The sequence below is a fragment of the Motacilla alba genome, chromosome 1 (assembly GCF_015832195.1).
Source record: "Motacilla alba alba isolate MOTALB_02 chromosome 1, Motacilla_alba_V1.0_pri, whole genome shotgun sequence".
In the NCBI taxonomy this organism is placed as follows: Eukaryota; Metazoa; Chordata; class Aves; order Passeriformes; family Motacillidae; genus Motacilla; species Motacilla alba.
In genome coordinates this window covers 13667026-13687929 of record NC_052016.1, presented here as the reverse complement: position 1 = coordinate 13687929, position 20904 = coordinate 13667026, and the positions used below count along the sequence as shown (strand labels likewise).

At 41.6% G+C, this 20904-nt stretch overlaps 1 protein-coding gene and 1 long non-coding RNA gene across 4 annotated transcripts; one reads left to right on the top strand and one right to left on the bottom strand.

Moving 5' to 3' along the window:
• Positions 1–916: 916 nt before the first annotated feature.
• On the bottom strand, positions 917–6904 carry LOC119702831. Its single transcript, XR_005257455.1, has 4 exons — positions 6564–6904; positions 4539–5042; positions 2151–2228; positions 917–1253 (listed from the first exon to the last, which is right to left on the bottom strand). It is a non-coding gene; the product is annotated as an uncharacterized LOC119702831 (long non-coding RNA).
• A 4382-nt stretch (positions 6905–11286) lies between these two features.
• PDZK1 (PDZ domain containing 1) lies at positions 11287–20634 on the top strand. 3 transcript variants are annotated; one of them, XM_038141438.1, is made up of 9 exons: positions 11287–11430; positions 13243–13454; positions 13737–13977; positions 14983–15119; positions 16331–16526; positions 16757–16953; positions 17419–17613; positions 18414–18580; positions 19665–20634. In XM_038141438.1, the coding sequence occupies exons 2-9, from the start codon at positions 13245–13247 to the stop codon at positions 19897–19899; spliced, it is 1578 nt and encodes a 525-aa protein (XP_037997366.1). In that variant the 5' UTR covers positions 11287–11430; positions 13243–13244; the 3' UTR covers positions 19900–20634. The 3 variants fall into 3 exon arrangements, with proteins under 3 accessions (XP_037997366.1, XP_037997382.1, XP_037997374.1); XM_038141454.1 differs by having other exon boundaries at positions 18414–18707; XM_038141446.1 differs by having other exon boundaries at positions 11321–11430; positions 13218–13454.
• The last annotated feature ends 270 nt before the right edge of the window (positions 20635–20904 follow it).

The following is a 20904-nucleotide window of genomic DNA, read 5'->3' as shown; positions in this document are numbered from 1 at the left end:
TGGTTTCTTAGCCCAACACACATAAGAGTCAACCCAAAAAAGCTCTGGGAGCTCACCACCTTGGCTACTTAGGCCAAATAGATATTTCCTTCTGCTGGGGGTATGGAGCTGAAGTCACTGGGCACAAGTAGAGAACAGCACACCATGTGACCAGTGGAGATGCTTAGGGAAATGACTGCACAGGGGCACTGCCACTGTGTGTTTCAGCCTCCCCAGCCTTTCTGCACAATATTTTTTTTCTCTTCTAACCAATGAAGCAGGAGAATTAAAAAGGCACCTCAAAAAGAACAAGCAACTCCCAGCAGTGGCTGCCATACCTCAAGTCCCACTCCCTCTAAGCACCAATTCTCCCTGAGTTATACTTACATGAAAATGAATTCCTGAGGTGATAAGGCCAGGCTGTTTGCACACACAAAGTTCTCAATTTAAGAAAATTCATAGATCTCCATCTTAGGTGAAATAACTTTGCTGCCAGTGAATGCAGCTGTGGCTATGAACCCAGAACAGATGCTAGGTGAGCTGGGGTAGACCTGCATCTAACTCGAGACTAAGACACATTTTCCCACCCTGCTTTTTTCACCCAAATTCTTTTAGCTCTGGTAACAGTGCTCAGAGTAAAAATCCCATGGGAAGCTATTTCCATTAGCTCAGAGAAATGCACAGCCAATCTAAAACAAATCCCTGACATTTTTCACGTGTCAGCCTTGCATTTAGCATGCACAGATGAAGAGACAGAGGAGTATGAAACTTATTGCACATGTCACAGTGTGGCAGAAATCAATTTCAGTTTCACACCCTAGGAGAAGAGGATACATCTTCATGAACAGGGCTTTTATCATGCAGGAATTTCTGCTGAGGCATCACCATGTCACCTCCCAACTCCCTGGACAAGCAAGCCCCTCACCTGTTACACTCACCATTTTGAAGTAGCTCACAGCAGTTAGGAAAATACTCTCTATTTTGGCTCTGCACTGATAGCAGACACTGTCTGACTGCTTGACTGCCCATATTTCCAGAAGTTTTCAGTGAGGACATGACTTTTGCCATGGGTTCTGAGTTTTGCGGGAGGTGCAAGCTTTCCATCTCCTTTCCAAACCCAGTCTCGTTGTCCTTATTGGCTCTTTTTTACCCCTGAGTCTCGATTTATGATTTGTGATTCTGTTGGTGCCTGATAAGGCAGCTCCAATCCAGGTTCTTTCCTTCTTCCAAGTATTTTGTGGCAGATGCATAAATGATTTCCAGCCTGCTGTGATCTGTGGTGGGAGAGTGCTAGCATTAACTGAGCTGACCTTTGTGCCAGGCCAATCCCCCTCCCTCCCCATTCTTCTCCACTTGTTTACGCACTGTAACAGGAGGGGCTGTCTTGTGCTTCAGATGTGCACACAGCACCCAGGATAACAGGCAACACAATGAAAACTGTATTTTCCCTTTACATAAGAGGACAGAAAATTTATTTCCTAACATAGATTTGCAGCCAACAGAATATTCTCTATAAGCTTTGCTGTTTTCATTAAAATGGAAGATGAGGAAAGCATCCTCTCTTCAAAAAATAAGCAAGTGAAAGTATCAGGGGAGAGGGATATTTGGGAGGGCTCTTTGTTCTTATTTCTTCAATTTGAAGGTTTTTCCTTTTATCAAATGTTGAGCTGTTCCATTGCAAGATAACCTAAAAATACTGATTGGCTCAAAATAGTTCTCTTTTGGGATCAGGTTTCACCTCCCAGCTCTCTGGGCAAAATTGAGCATAGAGAAAACAGAAGACTGAAATACATCATGCCTCAACAGAAGCTTATTGCAATAGATGTTCTTCCTTTCCCAGTACCCAGGCAGCACCTCCTGGCCACACCAAGTAACTCCGAAACTGGAATGAAAAAAAAGCCAAAAGCCAGCAAAACTCCTTTTTAATTATTTCTACTGCTCAAGAGAGCACCTGTATCAAATTATCTGGCTAGCAGAGGTACGAGTCTGACTCCCACCAATATGAATATATTAAACAACATGCTACTGGCATCTCCTTTTCAATGATGAAAAAAAATTCTTATTACAATAATTTAAGAAATTCTTAATTAGTGTACTTTAAGTGGGAGAATTCTGACGTAAGCATCAGGGGAAAATAGAGAAATTTGGAAAGGAAAAAGGGTAATGCTTACCACAACATCCTCCTGTTTCAGACTAGTGTTAAGAGGCAGCAGAGCTTCTTTACTTCAAAATATAGATTTTTCTTTTACCTAGACAAACAAAGCTGTCTTTTAGAAACATCTTTAAGTGCCAAACCAGCAAGTGGAACTTGGTACACTGCTGGAAAGGAGAAAACATGAGTGGTTTGCTTGGCCTTCATTTTCTAGATGGAGAGATGACTTGAGAGGTTCTGTGATTCAACAGGAAACTAAAAATCAAAAGAAAGTGTTTGTTTGCTTTTGGATTGATTTTTTTCCCCTCTCACCTTAGCCATGGAAAGATTTCTGATGGTTCTACATTGCCTGGTCCTTTTAAGCTGTGCGCTTGTGTTCTGTGTGCTTGTGAGAGTTAAAACAGTTATTTTGGGTATGCCCTGATCTTGTTGGCAGGGGAGGACAGCAAATGGGATTAAAAATTACAAATTAGCATTTATCTGCACTTTTATATACTGCATAGAAATTCCTGTGTAGGCTGTATTGCAAGAAGTTAAATGTCTGGTTGGTTTCTGTGTTATTTTAACTATTCTATGCATTTTTTGCTTATCTTTCAGCTCTCTGTTGGTGCTCTAAAAGGGCCCACATTGCACTCTCTGGTGTCAAACTTTCAGTTATGGGTCAGCTACCCAGGACCAGGAGATTTTGTTGGCTTTTATTAATTAAGGCCAGCTTGACTTAGACTTCCCTGATGGCCCAGTGATTTTCAGACTCTTAAAAGACTCAGAAGACGTTTCAATTTCAGACTGCAGGAAACAAGCACGAGTTCAGCTGCTCTTTTAACAGCTCCAGATGTGCACAGAGCCCAGTGGTTCATGGAAAGGGAATAATGGGAGCTGCCAGCCCACAGCCTCTGCAAGTCATTGAAGCAATCAAACCTTTACTACTAACAAAAAGCAGTTCAGCGTCCCAGACCTGCTCACTGAAAATATAAACTCTCTGTTCAGGAAAGCATTCACTTCCAGAGCTGCTTCCAAACTTCCTTAAGAAGACATGAAAGGTTGAGACCTCAGACACAAGCAGCAGCCATTCACAAAGCATGCACAACCCTGAGAGCAAAGCAAGGTGGTTTTTTCCCTTCTCCTTCCACTCTCTCACATCTCAGGGCAATCCCAAAGCAATCCCTTCTTCTGCAGAGCAAGCAGTGCACTCTGAAGTCCATTCAGCACTGGTTCTCTCAGTGCAGTGTAATCCCAGTTACTCAGGCTCCTCAGAGAAGCCTCTGGATTCACATCCAGCAGCAAACAGCACTGGACATGTCTCTGAGGTTTTTCCCTCAGAAACAGGGTAGTGAACAAGCTTTTTAACTGAGAAAAGCTTTGGGAGGCTCGAAGCCCGCACTGCGAGCTGCACACACATTCTCAACATCATTGGAGCTGAGTAACACAGGAAGACAATGTGCTTAGGGCTTAAGAGGGGGGAAATCTATTCCAACCACCAAAAAAAAAGTAAATATCAAAATAGCAAAGTTTCTCTTGATGAGCAAATCCAAATGTGTGCCCATTTGCTTTCAGGGAAGTGAGACCTCCTCAGACTGCCCAGCTTTGGTAAATCCATCAGATTCAATACAACAGTTAACAAATTTCATTACAGGACTGCAAGGCAGTCAGGACTAGGAAAAACACAGATTACAGGATCAGACAGTGTGTTCTCCACTGTCCTCCTGTATCCTACATGTGTCCTGCTTTAGAAACTCCTCCTCTTGAAAGAGGAGGGAAAAAATATGGTTGGAGTTCTTCTCTGTGTTTATATTAAATCAACAGATTAAACAGTGATAAAATTTAGCTATTGAAATCCTCATATTTTGATTGTGCTTTGTTTAAAAAAAATGCATCATCATGGGAAAAATACATATTCAAACAACTCAATGATGATAAAAGGCACTTTTTTACCCTCCTGCTTTACCTCAGTTTCAGACTTAGTTCTCTGGATTTGCTTTTCTAGAGTACTACTTCATTATTACATATCTTATACATTGGCTTCTAGAAATGACAAATGGGCTGTCAATTTTACTTTCTTATATAAAGACAGAAAAATAAAATTAAAAAATTAATATCAAAGCCCAGGACTTCTATATTGAATTAAAACAGGATAGCATTTAGTGACAAGATGCACCACTTTTTTAATCAATATAACAAAATTAATTATGTCAATCAAATAAAAAGTATGCAAACATTGAGAAATTAGGACTGCACTATTAGCTAAATTAATCAAATATAGAACTTCACAGTATTCTAGTGGAACAACAGTGTAACACAGTCAAGTGATCGAGCCCTCAAACTAAAACAACAGATTATTGCCACTCACTAAAGTAACCCTAGGAGAGTTTAAGACAATGACAACATCCTTCATTTTCAATTACCTTACCTAATATAAATGCACTTTGAGTGTGCACTAGGCACTTTTTCCTTTTATTACAGGAGGCTTCATACTCCATCATTCTCTTTTTCAGAAGGACACAGTGAGCTTTAAAAAAAAAAAGTCTAATAGTTAAGTCATGCAACAGCTTAAAATGCAACCATTATTATGAGAAAATCTGACTCAGTGAGAAGTTGTGGTTTAAGTTTAGGAAATCATTAAAGAACTCTGCTGGGAATCTCTCATGTGCACAGACAAATGAAAACCAAGAGATAACAGTGTAAACGCTCCCTGCAAGGCAAAAAAATTTAATTTTTTTTTAAAATTAAAAATAAGAACAAATTCAAAAAAATTACATCAGGATAAATTATTTACTGCTTACCTTCTTGAGATCTAGTCACTGGCTGTAAGGACTCAAACCCTGAACTTACTGCCACACACAGGAGTTTCTTTCAGGCTTATGCTGGCTTCCCCAGTGACAGAGATCTTTAAATTCTTCCTCTGCTGGATGACCTGCCAAGGAACCAACTTCAATTGTGTCTGTGGATAACAGGACCTTTTGTTTTTCCTTCTCTGGTCTTTACTTCTTGAAAGGGCATGTGCCACTCACTGCAGCTCTCAATCCAGTTCAGTATTTCAGGATCATTTAGGATCATTTTTTTAGGCACTGCTAGAGTCATGTCAGGATGATCAGGGTGATTTTCAAGGCAGGCAGAAGGCTAAGAGGTAGATGGGTATTTTCTAGGAAGTTTGTGTCATCTTCCAGTAAAATCAGGGGCACAAATTCTGCTGTAACCAAAACCAGTTTTACTCTTACAATCAAACCAACCTAATCTCCATGTATGCATTTTGTTGAGATTTATCCTGTCCTTAGTACTTAGGCATGGTTTCCTGGTAGGATCTGTTGCTTACTTGGAGGGAATTTTAAAAGAATAAATATAAGCTCATACAAATTCTACTGGCTTTTACACTATATTAAAATAATTTAATTTTATACTATTTTTTATTTATTGATCTTGAGTTCAAATAGGGTCTAGATTTATATCCCTCCCAAAGCTTATAATAATGCTTTTCAATAGTTACACGGGAAAAGGGCTGCATTCTGCATTTCTGCAGTGCCAAACATAGCAATAGCCATTTCCTTTTTGTGATAAGAGATAACAAGCTTTTCAAAGCCACAAAGTGACAAGAACTAATAAAGACCAGGCATTATCCACCCTCACGTTTCTATTAAAAGTTCTATAAGCATCACAAAAGCCTCATCAGAGCAGAACACAATAGTTCTCCCAACACAAAAGCCAATATACAGCAACCAAGAAGATGGAAACCTACAGGAAGTTTGTATTTCTCTTTGTTTTCAAGGCTACATTCAGATTTTTTTCCATTATGTTCACTGATCTCAGATAGAAAGGTAAATGAATGTTAGTCCAATTTAAATCCTTCTTGCTGCAAGAGTGAATGCACCCAATGAGAAATTTGATGCAGAAGTTAGGTCCTAATTAGCTGAGGCTAAAGCACCCAAGCACTCCAAATATCAGTTCAGCCTGATCTTAGGGTAATGAAATCTCAGAATAGAGCCTTTACTGGCAAAGTGAAACTAAACACTGACTACTACAGACAGGTTAACACAGAAATTAGGGACATTTCCTTAAAGGATTACAGACTTGGAGGGTGGAGTAGGACAAGACACAGGGAACAAGAAGAGGAATGGAAGAAGGGAAGAGAAAGAGAAATCGATGCCTTAGGCCTGAATACTTCATGTCTCACTGAGCTGTATTTCTGGAGGAAGGGTAGATGCTTTCTCTGGTAATTGTATAAGCACCTTTTCATTGTACTCCTTGAGGAAAATAGTGAATTAGACATGGTTATTATATCTACACTTCAAAAGCTTAAAAGAAAAGGAACACAGTTGACTGTCAAATTCAGAAATCTATCTCCAAAGGGCAAGAAATGCACATGCAACAGAGAAGGTAAGTAACTTACGCTTTTCTTTTATAGGTCAAGAGAAAAAAAAAAAATTATAAGGGTACATACTGTAGTAAAAAGAAAAATCCATGAGCTGGATGGGAAAAGCCAGACTTGTAAATTTATGACATTATTTTTTATGTCTCAGCATCCTGCATGTCCAAAGAGTACCAAATGATACAGCAATTGGAAGACAAAACTGAAGAAATGCACATCCAGAAAATGTCCAGTGGGATGAGCTGGAATGAAAAGTCTTCTCAAGGTACTGGGAAGACTTTTCTGAAAAGTCTTCTCAGGGCCTGAGGGAAGAGGAGAATTCCAAAGGCATTTCCATTCAAGCAGCATTAATCTCACCAACATCAGCTTCAGTTACCCAAGCAGTGCTGCACACAGCCTGATTGCTGTGCATGCATGTGACTACATCCACGTGTGTACTGCCATTTACTAGAACAAATCCACCAAAAAGTCCACTTAGCTTGCATAAGCCCTCCTTTTTAAGACCTTTGATTTTTTTTTTTCTGCAACAGAAATTTCCAGGTTTTCAACACTGATTTCAGTCTGATACGCAGCAAAGGAGGAACTCACAGTTAACTCAGTAGTAAATTCTGCACCTAAAAACCCAAATTCTTGATCAATACAGGACATTCTAGAGAAGAAAGCATTGTTCAGAGTTATTTTCTCCAGTAAAAAGGGCACTTGGGAAAACAGTTCAATATTTAAAGCACAAAGAGCAAAGCCTGGGGGAAGAGGACTGCCACTGTAGCTCCTTGCTGACAGATCCAGGGGATAGAAAACCTCTCTTTGCTGCAAACACAGGGACAGCAAATTAACTTTTTTCCCTCTCCTACTTTTTAGGAAGACATAAGCCCAAAATGCTCGAAGGAGGGGTATTCTGCCCTTCCTCTAGGATCCTGCAAACCAGTAGGATTGCAACATTTGCTTCCCCTCCTTTTTTTTCTCCGAGCCTCTTTACCATGTCAGAAGCATGTGGTCACCAGAGGAGAGAGAATTAATTACCACTTGGCTTTGTACAGGATAACTGATTCATTTGGTAGCTCAAATGGACTTTGCTTCATGATCGCAGAGGACTTCAGTGAACCAAATATTTCTATTACTAAATCACATGGCACTTTGTACAACAATTGCCAAACTAAAGTGGAAAAACCATCACTGGCAAAAGAAGGGGCAAAAGGAAAGGGCTGCAGTGATTCTGAAAGGCTTAAATATAGCAACAAATAAAGTATGCTTCCAAATATTTGACCATGAATTTTCATTAACTGCTTTGTTATGAATCCAAGAAAAGGATGGCACTGCAAGAAGAGAAGTGAGCCTCTGGTCAGCAAGTCTACAGTAAGCAATAGGTGAACAAGCACTATTTAGAAACCCTCATCACACAAATTTTTAAGAGAGGTACGTGCTCCCAGGCAAGAAAGTGAGTCACCATAACAAAGAAGGAACATTTTTACACCAAAATAGCCACATAAACCTTTTGTCAACAGAAGAATGCTGGCAGTGTTACAGATCATTTGAGCACAACTTTATTTTCAGGACCAAACACATGAAGTATATTCATTCAATTTTAGGGCTAGACGCCTTGTAAAATGGTGTTAATAACAAAAGGCACCTTTTAGTCAACTGAGCTTTGTAAATTTAAACTCATATTAAAGACATACTTCACTTGTGAATTTAGTAAGGTCAGAGATCCCAGCAAGTGCCAAAATTAAGAACAAAGGTGCTTCTCTCCATTCACCCAACACACTGAGGAAACAATGTGAACACTTAGAGCTACCAGAAAATGCTTATTTCTGACCATTTCTGCTAACACAGGTGAGTTTCACAGAATTTTTTTCTAACCAAACGTCAGGAAAGATTTGGCAAAAAAAAATTGCAGAAAATATTTTGTAAATGTTATCCTACAGGATAACACCATGACACTAGAAACAAAAGTTCATGCATGCATTACTACAACCAGGCTACAGTTGGAAAGAGACATAATTAGGAGAAAGCAGACCCCCTAAGTCTAGTCCCTGTGGTAATAGAACCACACCACCTAAGTCACTGTTGCCAACTCCTGCAATATAGGAATATTGTAAATTAAGAGGGTTTTTTTTTCCAGATTTTACCACTTTTCACAGTGTTAAAAAGTAAGATATCTTCTCTTTTTTATTTTTATGTTCCTCATTTTTGTAGCTGTATGAATACACTTGAGAACACTCTTGCAAAAGGCTCAAGAGAAAAGGAAACATTACAAGCTACCTTTACTCTGATCAATTCTCAAATAATTTTCATTCTGCTAGTGGAAGGATAGGAAAATTTTTGAGCTTCTGAGCTTCACTAACATTTTAGATTTGTGTAGCACCTTTTTCTTGGAAAACTCCTGTCAGGACCCAAAATTACCTTACTTGACCACGGCAGTGGCACTACAATTAAAAAAATAAATCTTGGATCAGGTGCCGTTTCCTTGTATGCTGACCTGAGATCCTTGTAGAGTTCCCATCTTGGCTGATGAGGCACTCTGATGTCCTTCCTTGTCTGGTCCTTAAAACACCAGGGCTCACCAACTTCACTTTGTGGGTTTGGAGCTGTACCAAAAGGAGCAACTCCAAGCCACAACAGCTTGCAAATCCACTTGGGGTAAGTGGATTACAGTAAGGCTTTTACAACACCAATGACTGTCATGCTGTAGCACATTTGGGTTATGATCACTTCTGTTACCTTCCCTTGGAATTAAACAGTCAGAGCAGACAGCCAGGGAAAACACAGGTATTACTTCTAATAATCCAATTCCACAGCAAGTCAATGAGAGAAACAAGCAGTTTTAAAGCTTGTTAAAATTGAATTAGATTTTTTAACAAGAAGTTCACACAGCCAGTTTAGTAATTACCCTGGTATCTCAAATTTAGAGGCTTCCACCTCTAAACATGAGAAACACCCTCAGGTCAGTCCATGCCCATAAGTATATCCTGCACATGCTCATGGATAAGGTATGCCCTTGTGACCCCAGCCAACAGCCAAACACCCACCCTGACTCCCTCTCACTCCTTTCCTGCTGAATGGGGACAAAATAAAAGAAAGGCTAGACTTATGCATTGAGATAAGGATAGCTCGGTAAGGAGAGGAAAGGAAAGCTGCACATGCAAGTAAAGAAAAATGGGAATTCATTCCCTTGTTCCCATCAGCAGGCAGATCTCTAGCTACCTTTGTGGGAAGCTGCACCTCAACATGCACAACAGCTGCTTGGGAAGACCACCACAATCACAAACAGCTGCCCTTCCTCCTCCTTTTACCTTTTAGCTTCCTCCTCCAAGCTTTTAATGCTGAGCACGACATCAAAGGGTGTGGAATATGGAATATCCCTTTGGACAGTTCAGGTCAGCTGTCACCACTCTGTCCCCTCCCTGTAGTCTGGGAGGAGTGAAGGGGAGAAAAGCCATGAGAGGAAGCAAACTGTGTTCCTCAGCAGCTTAAAAAGAGGTGTAGCATCAACACTGTCTTAGCCACAGATGCAAAGCACAGCACCACAAAGGCTGCCAGGGGAGAGTTCACTCCAGCCAGACACAGCACAATGCCAACCCCTCCTTCCACACCATTCATATAATGTGTGATCTGAGATATTGTATTGATCATGTATCCTCTGTGCCACTCATACATTGCTTCATTTCTATACCCTCCTCAAACCTTTTCATTCTATCTATTTGTCTTTCCTGAAACTGCTTCTTACCAACACTTACTCTACGTACCTAAACCATCTTAACATCCAACAGTCAGGTTTACACGTCCTCTATAACCACTATACCCTGTCCCTTGACTTATATACAGGTATTATCCCCCCATTCCACACCCTCCCTCCCCCAAATTTCCATAAGAACAGCCAATTACTTTGGTCCTATCTGTCAAGAGGATCACTCAGGACAGCACCACACTGGATTGTTAAGCAACAAGACCACTTGGGGTGGGTCAGCACTGCACTCACATGGTTCCTGGTGAGGCTCATTCTCTTTTGGTTCAGATGATCCCTGCTGTATTCCTTCCTATACCATACAAATGGATTGTTTTCTGCCAGGGATAAATGTCCTTGAGGTACACAGCGGATTTCCACTTTCTCCTGCACCAAGTGCACCTGGGTCCCTGAGCAAAGACAATCCCACAAATGCACTTTCCTTTTCCCAAGGTCCACAGTGCCTTTCCCAGTGCACCTACAGTGCGGCCAGTTTGCCGTGCCTCACCATATTGATATCACAGACACCTCCCTCCCCCTGCTCCAGGGAGATTTACCTACATGGGTCACTTGATCACAGTGCATGTTTCACATGTGTTATGGCCTCAACAGTCAGGGCCCACCCCTCAGTCACAAACCCATTTTTTTTCTGTCCCAGAAATGGTCCTTATCTTGAATTCTTCAAGCTTTTTCATCCTATTTTCTCCCAGTGTCCTGGTGAGGAAGGGGCTGAAAGTGGCTCAGTGGGCATCTGGCTGCTGGTCAAGGTTAGCCTGACACAGTCCCTATTTTTTTTCATCCAACAATAGGCATACAGATTTTAACCAGTAACTTCCTAACCTGCAAGCAAATGCTGCTGGCCCAGGTCAATCCAGCAGCACCCAAACCTGCTCCCTTTAAGACATTTCTCAGAGCAGAAGAAGGCTCTAGCCCAGAGCAAAGGTCAGGCTTGCCTCAGATGACCTCCTTGAGTGAGTTTTTGAGTACAAAATCAGTAGGACAAAATGCAAAGCTAATGAGAAATGCATGTGATTAGCATTTCTGCCCACAAGGACAAGACAGCCTATCAAGGCATCACGCATTCAGTGAAACTTGGTTAAATAAATCACCTTTAAATCAACCTTTGCCCAATCAAAGTCCAGTCCTACTTATACGTACAGCCACAGGAGGAGCAGCAAAAGAGAGCTCCAGTGAAGGCTGCTCTACATAGACATAAAGGTAAGAAATTCCCTTTTTCCTAATCCCTTTTCCCTTTGAAAACTCCATTTTGCAAAACAAATAATTTTGCACAGATCAAAAGGTGTCGTATGCAGTGCTTTGTAATATTTTCTCCACTTCTAAATATAAATACATTCTTTTTCCCATAGAAGCCTACTGTTTCTCCAGCTCTGTGTAGTACTGGTTTTACATGGTAATTTCTGGAATTATCACAGTTTCCCAGTGTTTGTCAAGAAAAGCTACTTTGAATTGTACTTGCAATTGATACAGGCTGAAGTGTTCTAAACCATGTTCAAATAACAAGAAAGTTCATCCCTTTATTAGTTAATGTCAATGCAATACACAGAGACCCCAAAAATGCTCAAGGCACCTGACCATGGACTACAAGTGAATCATGATCTGCAGGCTTCATATCCTTGCAAGCTGAAATTCCTGTATTCTTCAGCTCCAGTGACACCTCTGCCAAACTCACCCCCCATTTCCATGCTGTTCTACGTGCTGCCCAAGTAACATCAACAGGGCAGCTTCAGCTCCCGTAGCAAAGAGTCTGCACCATGGGTAGCCACAGCAGTGGCTCTGCACTAAGCTGCTCTAACAGAAGGATTTGACTGCCAGCAGATCTAAAGAACTGACTTCTGTCAGTAAAGAGACAGGGAAAAAAAAATCTTTCCAGTAAAGTAATAACCAAGGTTGTTAATTACCTGGATTTTCCAACTGGAGGAATTTGTCTTCATTTGTCTTGTTCCCCCAGCTTCATGGATCTCTGGCAGGACAATGTCTTGGGAGATGTTCCCTGGTCCCACCTGTTATTTACCTTCCATATGTGCTATTCCTGCATGACAAGCTTCACCCAAACCACAATTTCTTTACCTCCCAGAGCAGTTTGGGTAGGAAGGGACTTTTAGAAGTTGCCTGGTGCAATGACCCATAGAAAACAGGGCCAGCTTAGATCAGGTTGCTCAGGGCCCAATCCAGGTATCTCCAAGGACAGAGATTTCACAGCCTCTCTGGGCACTTCTGGTCATATCTGACTGCTTCCAAGAAAAAAAGCTGTCCTAATGGATGTCTGGTTGGAATTTCCCTTGCTGTGCTGCAGCCTGTGTCTGCTCCCTCTCATCTTCCCACTGTTAATTTCCAAGAGTCTGGCTGTATTCTCCACAGAATCCAGTTAGGCAGAGGGAAAATATCAGTAAGATCTTCCCTTTACTTTCTCTTCCCAAGACTGAACAAATCCAGCTCTCTCAGCCTCCTTAAAGAGTGTTTCAGAACCAAAATTCCCTCTGTGAACTAGCTCAAATATGGCAATTATGAGGGGAGATCAAAACTGGGAACAGTACTCACATGTGGTCCCCCAAGTGTCAAAGGGAGGGGAACAATCCCTTCACTCCATTCCCTTTTCCCAAAACTTCATTTCCTCTGTAAGACTTAATCCTGGTATTACACCCTTTCCACAATCCTTACGATGTTTTCACAGGCAGACTTTTCTTATTTCAATTCTGCATTTTGCTTAACTTTACTTGAGATACAGTGACAAAAAAAAAAAGAAAGGAGGGTCAGGGAAATGGGTTTGGTTTCTTCTCGTTGGCCTTGTTGACTAAATTCAGCTTTGCACAGCTGGATTTCCTGGGGCCAAAAAACCCAGACAAACAAACAAACAAAAACCAAAGTAAACAAACAAAAAACTTCCACACCAAAAAAAAAACCACGCCAAGAATTCTGAAGCAAACCCTCTTGACATGCAATTAGAGGGAATATACGCTAGGTAAGCTTCCTGTTCTTACTCACAGGTATTTTTTCCATCCTGTCTGGTAGAGATGACTTCTGCTCTGCAGCCCCGAGAGTGCACAGTGAGCAAGAAGCCCCAAAAGAAGTACGGCTTCTTCCTGCGGATCGAGCAGGACACTGCAGGGCACATCATCCGGAACGTGGAGCGCGACAGCCCGGCCGCCAGGGCTGGCCTGCAGGATGGAGACAGAGTGCTCAGGGTTAATGGCGTCTTCGTGGACAAGGAGGAACATGCACAGGTACAAATCTGCTCACTCTCAGATCCACGCCGTGCCCCAGGCCCACAGCCGCTGTGGGAGGCTTTTTCTTCCAGTTTTTATAGCTAGGAAATCCAGGAGCAGAGCCAAGTACTCTGAGTATCCCCCTGCATCATTCCTTACCCACCACGGGCATGGAATGCCTCCCTAGTGCATGAGCAGGGGGTGAGACAACAAAGGCAGTGGACAGTGCAGCTTTTCCTAGAGAAAGCTTTTAGCTTCATCACTCCAGTGCCTGCTTCCATTTCCCCTTGCCCATTACAGGTGGTGGAGATGGTCAGAAACAGCGGGAATTCCGTTGTGCTCCTCGTTCTGGATGACGCATCCTATGAAAAGGCACAAAAGGAGGGAGTGAACTTGGAAGGGTTGGGTCAAAAGGCATCCACAGGACAACAGCAGGAGCAGCAATGCCCACCATCCACAGCCACTGCAGTTCCACAGCCCCGGCTCTGCTACCTGGTGAGGGAGGAGACAGGCTACGGCTTCTCCCTGAAAAGCACAGAAGGTGAGAGCCTGCAGAGGAGAAACTGGGGATCTATATAAATATGTATATATTTGGCTGCAGGGACAGAGGCAGCCACAGTTAACATGTGGGGGCTAGTGGGGAGACACAAACTGCTCTTGCTAACAGAAAGGAAGTGAGAAGTAGCAGGATGAGCTCAGATCCATCCCCAGAACATTTCTGTACAGCATCTACAGTGCAAGGTTTTCTGAGGACCATGCTTCTCATGGAGTGCAAAACAGATGAAAAAAAAAAAAAAAAGAGAGAGAGAAATAATAAGCTATTTTCTGCTTGTTATTTAAGCCCACTTAACAAAACCAAATTTACAGTCCCTGCTCAAACACTAGATACACACTCAATGTGCTAAGTCCTGTTCCATTCCTCAAAATCACCTCAGGAATCAGCACATGAGGTTCTAGACAGCTGTAATAAATGCTTTTCCTGATTTTTAAGTTAATTCATTTAGATAGAAAAGGATTTTGAACCTTTTCCATATATGCCTTTTTTCCAAGGCCAGTCAACGGAAGAGGGAGGTCTTCTGGAAAGCACCACCTCTAAAGAGCACTCTAAAGGGTATTTTGGAATGCAATATAATTGAAGGACCAAACATAGAAAGCTTCCAAACACAGGAAATTATGAAATGTATAAAACAAGAGAAAAAGCAGCTTCTCTCTTCAAAATGATGGGGGGAAAGGAGGGTGGGGGGTGAATAGGAATCAAATCCTTTTCAGCTATGTTAATCAGCCACTTTGCACTCCTGGTAGAGAAATAAACACCATTTTGAACAGCAGATAGCGAACAAATATCTCCCTCCACCACTGAAGGGATTTTTCCAAGCCAGAGTAAGAGACAGAGGAGTGTCTGTATGGAAGGTTGTGGTGCTCCTGTAATCTGCATGCAAGCAGAGGCCAAGAATCTCTGAGGACATCAGTGCTGGGTTTCCTTAACTGCTATATTCAGGCCTGTTGCAGTGACTTACCCTGTGTAATGAGTTTTCATTTATTTTAGGACAGAAGGGGTTGTTCATAGTAGAGCTTTCATCACAAGGAGCAGCTGCAAAGGCTGGTGTCCAAAATAACGATCGCCTGATTGAAATCAATGGAAAAAATGTGGAAAATGACACCCACGAGGAAGTGGTGGAAAAGGTATTGATTTATCTTCTGTTCTGGCCTACTTTCACAGCAACCTATCAGGGTTACTGAGGAGGCCAGGCTGGCTGATTTAAGCACTTCACAGTAAATCTTGGGAGCTGCTGTTCATGTACCACCAGCACATCAGCATAACCCTCTGTGCTGGCTCTGTTATCAGGCAGCCTCTTGAAATGCCTCTCAATGAACACTGCCATTAAGACAGGCCAAAGGATTTTAAATAACACAAGTATACTGCTGCCAGGAACCGTATTAAATAAATCCATTCCCTAGAAGTCCTGGAAATGCTGCTAATGGCAGAAGAGCAAGTCATCAAATGTGGTTTCCAGGGCAGCAAGAAGGAAGCCTTGGATGATACAGTCAGCATGGAGCAGGGAAGATTTCATGATTTTAGACAGTAGTCCTCTTTCTCCTGTGAAGAAGTCCAAAACTCATGAAATTTACTGTGCAAGTAATTTCACTAATTGGCTGCAAAGAACAATGCTAATGAGGCTTCCAGCTTTCCGCTGCTGGCACTGCTAAAACGCAGCTGGAGCTGAAGAGATCTCAGAGAGCCATGAGACTCCAGCATTCCAGCAGCATTCAGTGCACATGGCTGACTATGGAATCGTGCAACACCTGTGTTTCTTTCAGCTACTGCAACACCAGCAGCAGAGTGACACTGGTTAAGATGACTAAAAAGAATACCCATTAGAGTAGAAAGGACTAAGAGAAAGACCGACTTGGAGAGGTTGGACAGAGAGAAAAAAACAACCTCACCTCAGAATCAGTAATACAGGGAGACAGAAGAGGACCAAGAGAGACAGAAACTTGACTCATGTCACTGTTATCTAAAATAGTGGTATAGATGGCACAGTAAGTCTATATTAGAGAGTTCCACACCTAGAACAGCCAAACTGTATCTACTCAGGCTCACTGGATTCTACAACACTGTATGCCTCCCCCATGGCCCTCCACAGGTAATTCCCTACAGGTCAGGAACACAGTACGAAATGGGGAAAATTTGCTCATTCATTACATGCCCTTGATTTTGTCATGGTCCAGATTTCTGGACTGGAGAGGGGAAAGAAAAATCAATTTATAGTAGCATGGGCTGCACTAACAGCACCCAGACTCCGCTGTGTATCAGTGCACCAGTTACCAAATATCCCCAATTCCCACGTGCTGTTGAAGGGGTGACATCTGAGACTGTACATGTGCTGTCACAGGTAAAGAAGTCTGAAAATCATGTTATGTTTCTACTTTCAAATGAAGAAACAGACCGCTATTTCACAAGCCAGAGGATGGCACTGAGCAAAGAGAGCGCCAGCCTAAGGTTGCTTCCCCTCAAACCTCGACTTATTGAGATCCAGAAAGGAAAAAGCGGTTATGGATTTTATCTACGGATGGAACAGAATACTGGTGGTAAGATCCAAGTTAACACACAGACCACGACGTTTGCTGTACCATTTCTTCCTATATGATGTTTGCAGCCCTCATTCTCTTTGGCTTCTTACTGGCCATCTAGGAGAAATCGTCAGGGAAAACAGCCTCAACCCGAAGTGCAATTCATTTACATTTGCCATGCTTTTTAATGTCTTTAAAACTCACCAAGCTCTGCCTTCACAGCAATTTTTCTCCCCTTCTTATCTCAGACCACGTAATCAAAGATGTTAATTCTGGAAGCCCAGCAGCCATGGCAGGTCTAAAGGACAATGACATCTTAGTGGCTGTCAACGGCGAGCGAGTGGATGGGCTGGATCACGAAAGCGTAGTGGGAAAAATTAAGCAGTCTGAGGAAAGAACCTCCTTGTTGGTGGTGGATAAGGAAACTGACAGCATGTACAAACTGGTAAGAAAATGCAAACTACTGCTAGGAATTGATAATTTACCACAATGAAACAGCCAATCTACTCTGACACTTTTTCAACTTACAGGAAATGTCTGAGACACCTGTATTCCAGCAACTCCACTTACACTGGTACAGGAAGTCACTTAACACCCAAATCTCTGGCCTCTTGCTGATTTTTAGACACTATTCAACAATTCTAAATTCAAACACATCACAATCAAGGTTAAGGTTTGCTGTTAAGACATCAAATTCAGAGCTACATGACTGTGTAACTATTTATAAATAACAAATTTCCCTTCTCACATAGATCAACATTGTAGTTTTCCATTTAGAACAGGGAAGAATTCTTCACAGCAGCTAAAGTCTGAGTCATTAACAAAGTTTCAAACAAAATATGTTGAGCATGACAGCCCGAAACAGATTTCACAAAAGAAATTTTTATTTTAATTTTGTCAATTTTTTCAGGCTCAAATTTCCCCTTTCTCATACTACTACAAAGCACAGGATTCAACCCCAGCTAAAATGGAGGAAAGAGTGGAGTTGCACACTGAGCAGAAAGTGAACCACAAGCCAAGGATCTGCAAGATGGTGAAAGGACCTAATGGATTTGGCTTCAGTTTAAACATGATCAAAAACAAACCTGGATTGTTCATCACTGAGGTACTAATGAAGAATGAGGAGCAAGGAGAAGCTCAAACAGTCTGTTGGGCAGCTTCCTCCCCTCCATCCTGCAAACAAATGCAAGAAAAGCCACTAAAGTCTCTTTTCCAATGCTCTCAGATCAGAGCTAGAATTGTTTAAGTCAGACTAACATTGTTGGCCCAAGATAAAAAATGAGCACCAGGAAACATTCCTTCTCATGGTTAGACATCTAGAGGGAAGGAGAATTCAACTTTTGCATAATTTCTGCTTTTATTCATGAATCTGGCACACCAGAATTAGTATTTCAGACAGAATTGGTTTTTACTGCAGAACAGCTTAATTATAGAAGAGACACCTTTGCTCTAATTCTACCCACCTTCTCTGAATTCCACAGCTGGTAAGAACCAAATTGCTTCTGTTCCAAATTACATCTGTAACTTCAGCTTTCTTTAGAGGAGAGGTTCCACTCATTACTAAGCGACTTGTGAATTGTACTAAACTTTGAAGTTATTGGACAGAGACCTCTAAATAGTTAGAAAACTGTTTTTCTACCTGTCTTCATGGCTCTACCATGCCATATTTCCATAATACAAGTCAATCAAGATCAAGAAACATTTTAAAATCTCAAACTGATGGGCTCCATGTTTATTATGTCTGGGCCCATTGCCCATCCCAATTCCTTCCTGCCCCACGAATCTCCCCTTCCCCATGCTTATTTCACCATCCTCTAGGGAAAGCAGTAACACAGCTAAGCCTCAGCTGTTCATGCATCTTTCCAAGCTATCTGCCAAGAGCCTGCTTTGAACTCCCCTCTGCAGGTACAAAGCCAGGGACCAGCTGGCACAGCAGGTGTGGAAAACAACGACTTCTTGGTGGAAGTGAACGGAGTGAATGTGACCAACGAATCCTATGACAAAGTGGTGGCAAGGATCCAAAGCGCTGGGGACAGACTGACACTGCTGGTGTGCAGCAAAGATGCTTACAGGTACTTCCAAGGCCAAAACATTACCATCACAGCCTCCATGGCAGAGTCAGACACCCCTGAGCCTCCTGCTCACACAGAAAACCATCCACCAGAGCCAGAGAGGAACTCACCTGAGCCAAGGGAAAGGGTGAGTAATCCTGCATTAGGCAGATGCTGAGGGATCACACAGGGGATGGAAAAACCACTTTTTTTTTCAGGTAGTAAGTTTTCCAGAGCTAGGATTGTTAACTTGAGCCTGGATTTTAGCAAGTTATTAAAAGGAAAGCTGTTAATTATCACAACAACTCTTCTTTTCCCCACAAGTAATACAGGTGAGTATCTTTAATGCAATATTAAATCACATAAAGAACGCACATACAAGAGATTTTATGGAACAAGATAATCCAAATACAGTAATCCCAAAGATGGGAAACAGGCAATACAATTGTGGAAGTGGAGGGGAAAGTGCTTAAATAAAACAGAAACTGTACTTAAACAGAAAACATAACATTTGTGAAAACCACATGAAATATTTCAAAATGGATCACTTTGGAGAAGGAACAGCAAGTGATAGGTTATAACATTTTCTAGGCAATGTGCTGATTTGAAATTATTTTACTCACTTCATACCACTAGAAAACATCCAAAGCATGACTAAAGTCAGAAAAGCAAGAAAGTGCTACTTCTTGAAACACTTTTAACCCTCTGAGGTCAGCCTTCAATATTAAAATGCTTATTTTCTGATCATGCAAGAGACAGACAAGACCAATAGTGTTTCCCATTTATTTTTCATTAGCCTTGTCTGCAAGTTTTTTCAAGAATGTCTTAGTACCCAAGCTGCATTTTGCAGAAGTTAGCACCTCTTTTGTGTTCAAATTGTGCAGATATGGGAATTCAACAACAGAAACCCTCTATTGAACAAAATTCTCTGAAAATGTACTTAACCAAAAAAAACCTTCAACAACAAATATGGTATTTGTTGGTTCATTCAGTCATCTAAACAAGTGTGTGATTAGCGCAGATGAAAACAGGAGTCTGCAACAGTGCAGACTATCAAACATGTTTACAAACTGAAAATAATAACATCTTTGTTACTCCTCTGCAGGCAGACTCATCCTCCTCCTCCCAATCAGCTGCCTCCACAAGAGCAGACAGTGACAACAGTGATGACACAAAGTTGTGAAGAGACAAAACTATGCCAAGAACAACAAAAAAGAAACCTGCCAAATCTTTTCTTCAGTTCTTCTTTGCTATTCCACCTCTCAGAACTTGGCTGTTCCAAGGAGTACCAGAACCATAAAGGACTGCAAACTCTTGCTGCAATAAACACATCGGTGTAACTTGCATCCATTTAACACCCTGCAGTTGTGCTCCACTGGCACAATTTCTGCCTTGTGAAATGGGCACTCAGTCAGTCACTTCTGAAAAGGCTTGAAAAACTGCAACTTTAAGAGTCCTGCAGCAGAAGCTGGAAATGTTTTATAGATTTGTAAGCATCTTAGGCTGTTATGGATAAGCTCTTAATAAAGAGCAATTGATTTCTGCCCATCTCCCAGGAAAGGCAGCTCTCCCCCTAATCCAAGTCCATCACCTCAATCTCTGTGGCATCTTTGCTTACAGCAGTACAGCTGCTCTGAAATGGCATAAGCTCAGGTACTCTGTGCATTATGATCCTTTTACCTGCTAACATTGCAGAAACCTCCTTCAAACATTAAGCTAACTTTTTAATTCACATCTCAAGATCTTTAATCACTATTTCGTCTCCTCTGCATACAGCTGTGGATTAGAATTGTGTATGTAATTCAGTCTAATCCCAAGTCAGCACCACGGTGTCCTGAATGTGACATAAAAGTTTTTGTAATATTGCTGCTGTGCACTTTGCTTCCTTGCTGTACACCGAAGACAATACAGAAATAAATTGTTTAGAGTGGTCATTTTCTCCCCTCCAAATCTTACTCTTACCACCTACAATTTATGTTCCAGAACAATTATAAAACAAAGCCTCAGAAAGTGGCCATGAGAACCTAAAAGTTTAAGTCACAATAATAAATTCCAAATATACAATTTAAACAAGGTATGGCAGTGGTCTTCGACTTAAAACTGAACTCTACCAAAGAGGAACCCAAAACCTCAGTTCCACTTATGGAGAGAGAGAAAAGAAAGTTGACACTCAGTAAGAGAAAGAAAATCTCCAGTTCCTAAGGACAGTAGGTACTAGTGATACACACGAGCACACACTACATACAGAAATGGAGTTCTCTCCACTCCACTCCTGCTGGAACTGCAAATCCCAACCACCTTCTGGCTCAAATCCAGCCAGATCTTTGGGACTGACAAAAAACAAC

Bases quoted from the DNA above. Each gene is read 5' to 3' on its own strand.
- PDZK1 (XM_038141438.1), top strand. From the start codon at position 13,245: ATGACTTCTGCTCTGCAGCCCCGAGAGTGCACAGTGAGCAAGAAGCCC. The intron at 13,455-13,736 runs GTACAAATCTGC...TGCCCATTACAG, and splicing joins ACAAGGAGGAACATGCACAG to GTGGTGGAGATGGTCAGAAA. The intron at 13,978-14,982 runs GTGAGAGCCTGC...CATTTATTTTAG, and splicing joins CTCCCTGAAAAGCACAGAAG to GACAGAAGGGGTTGTTCATA.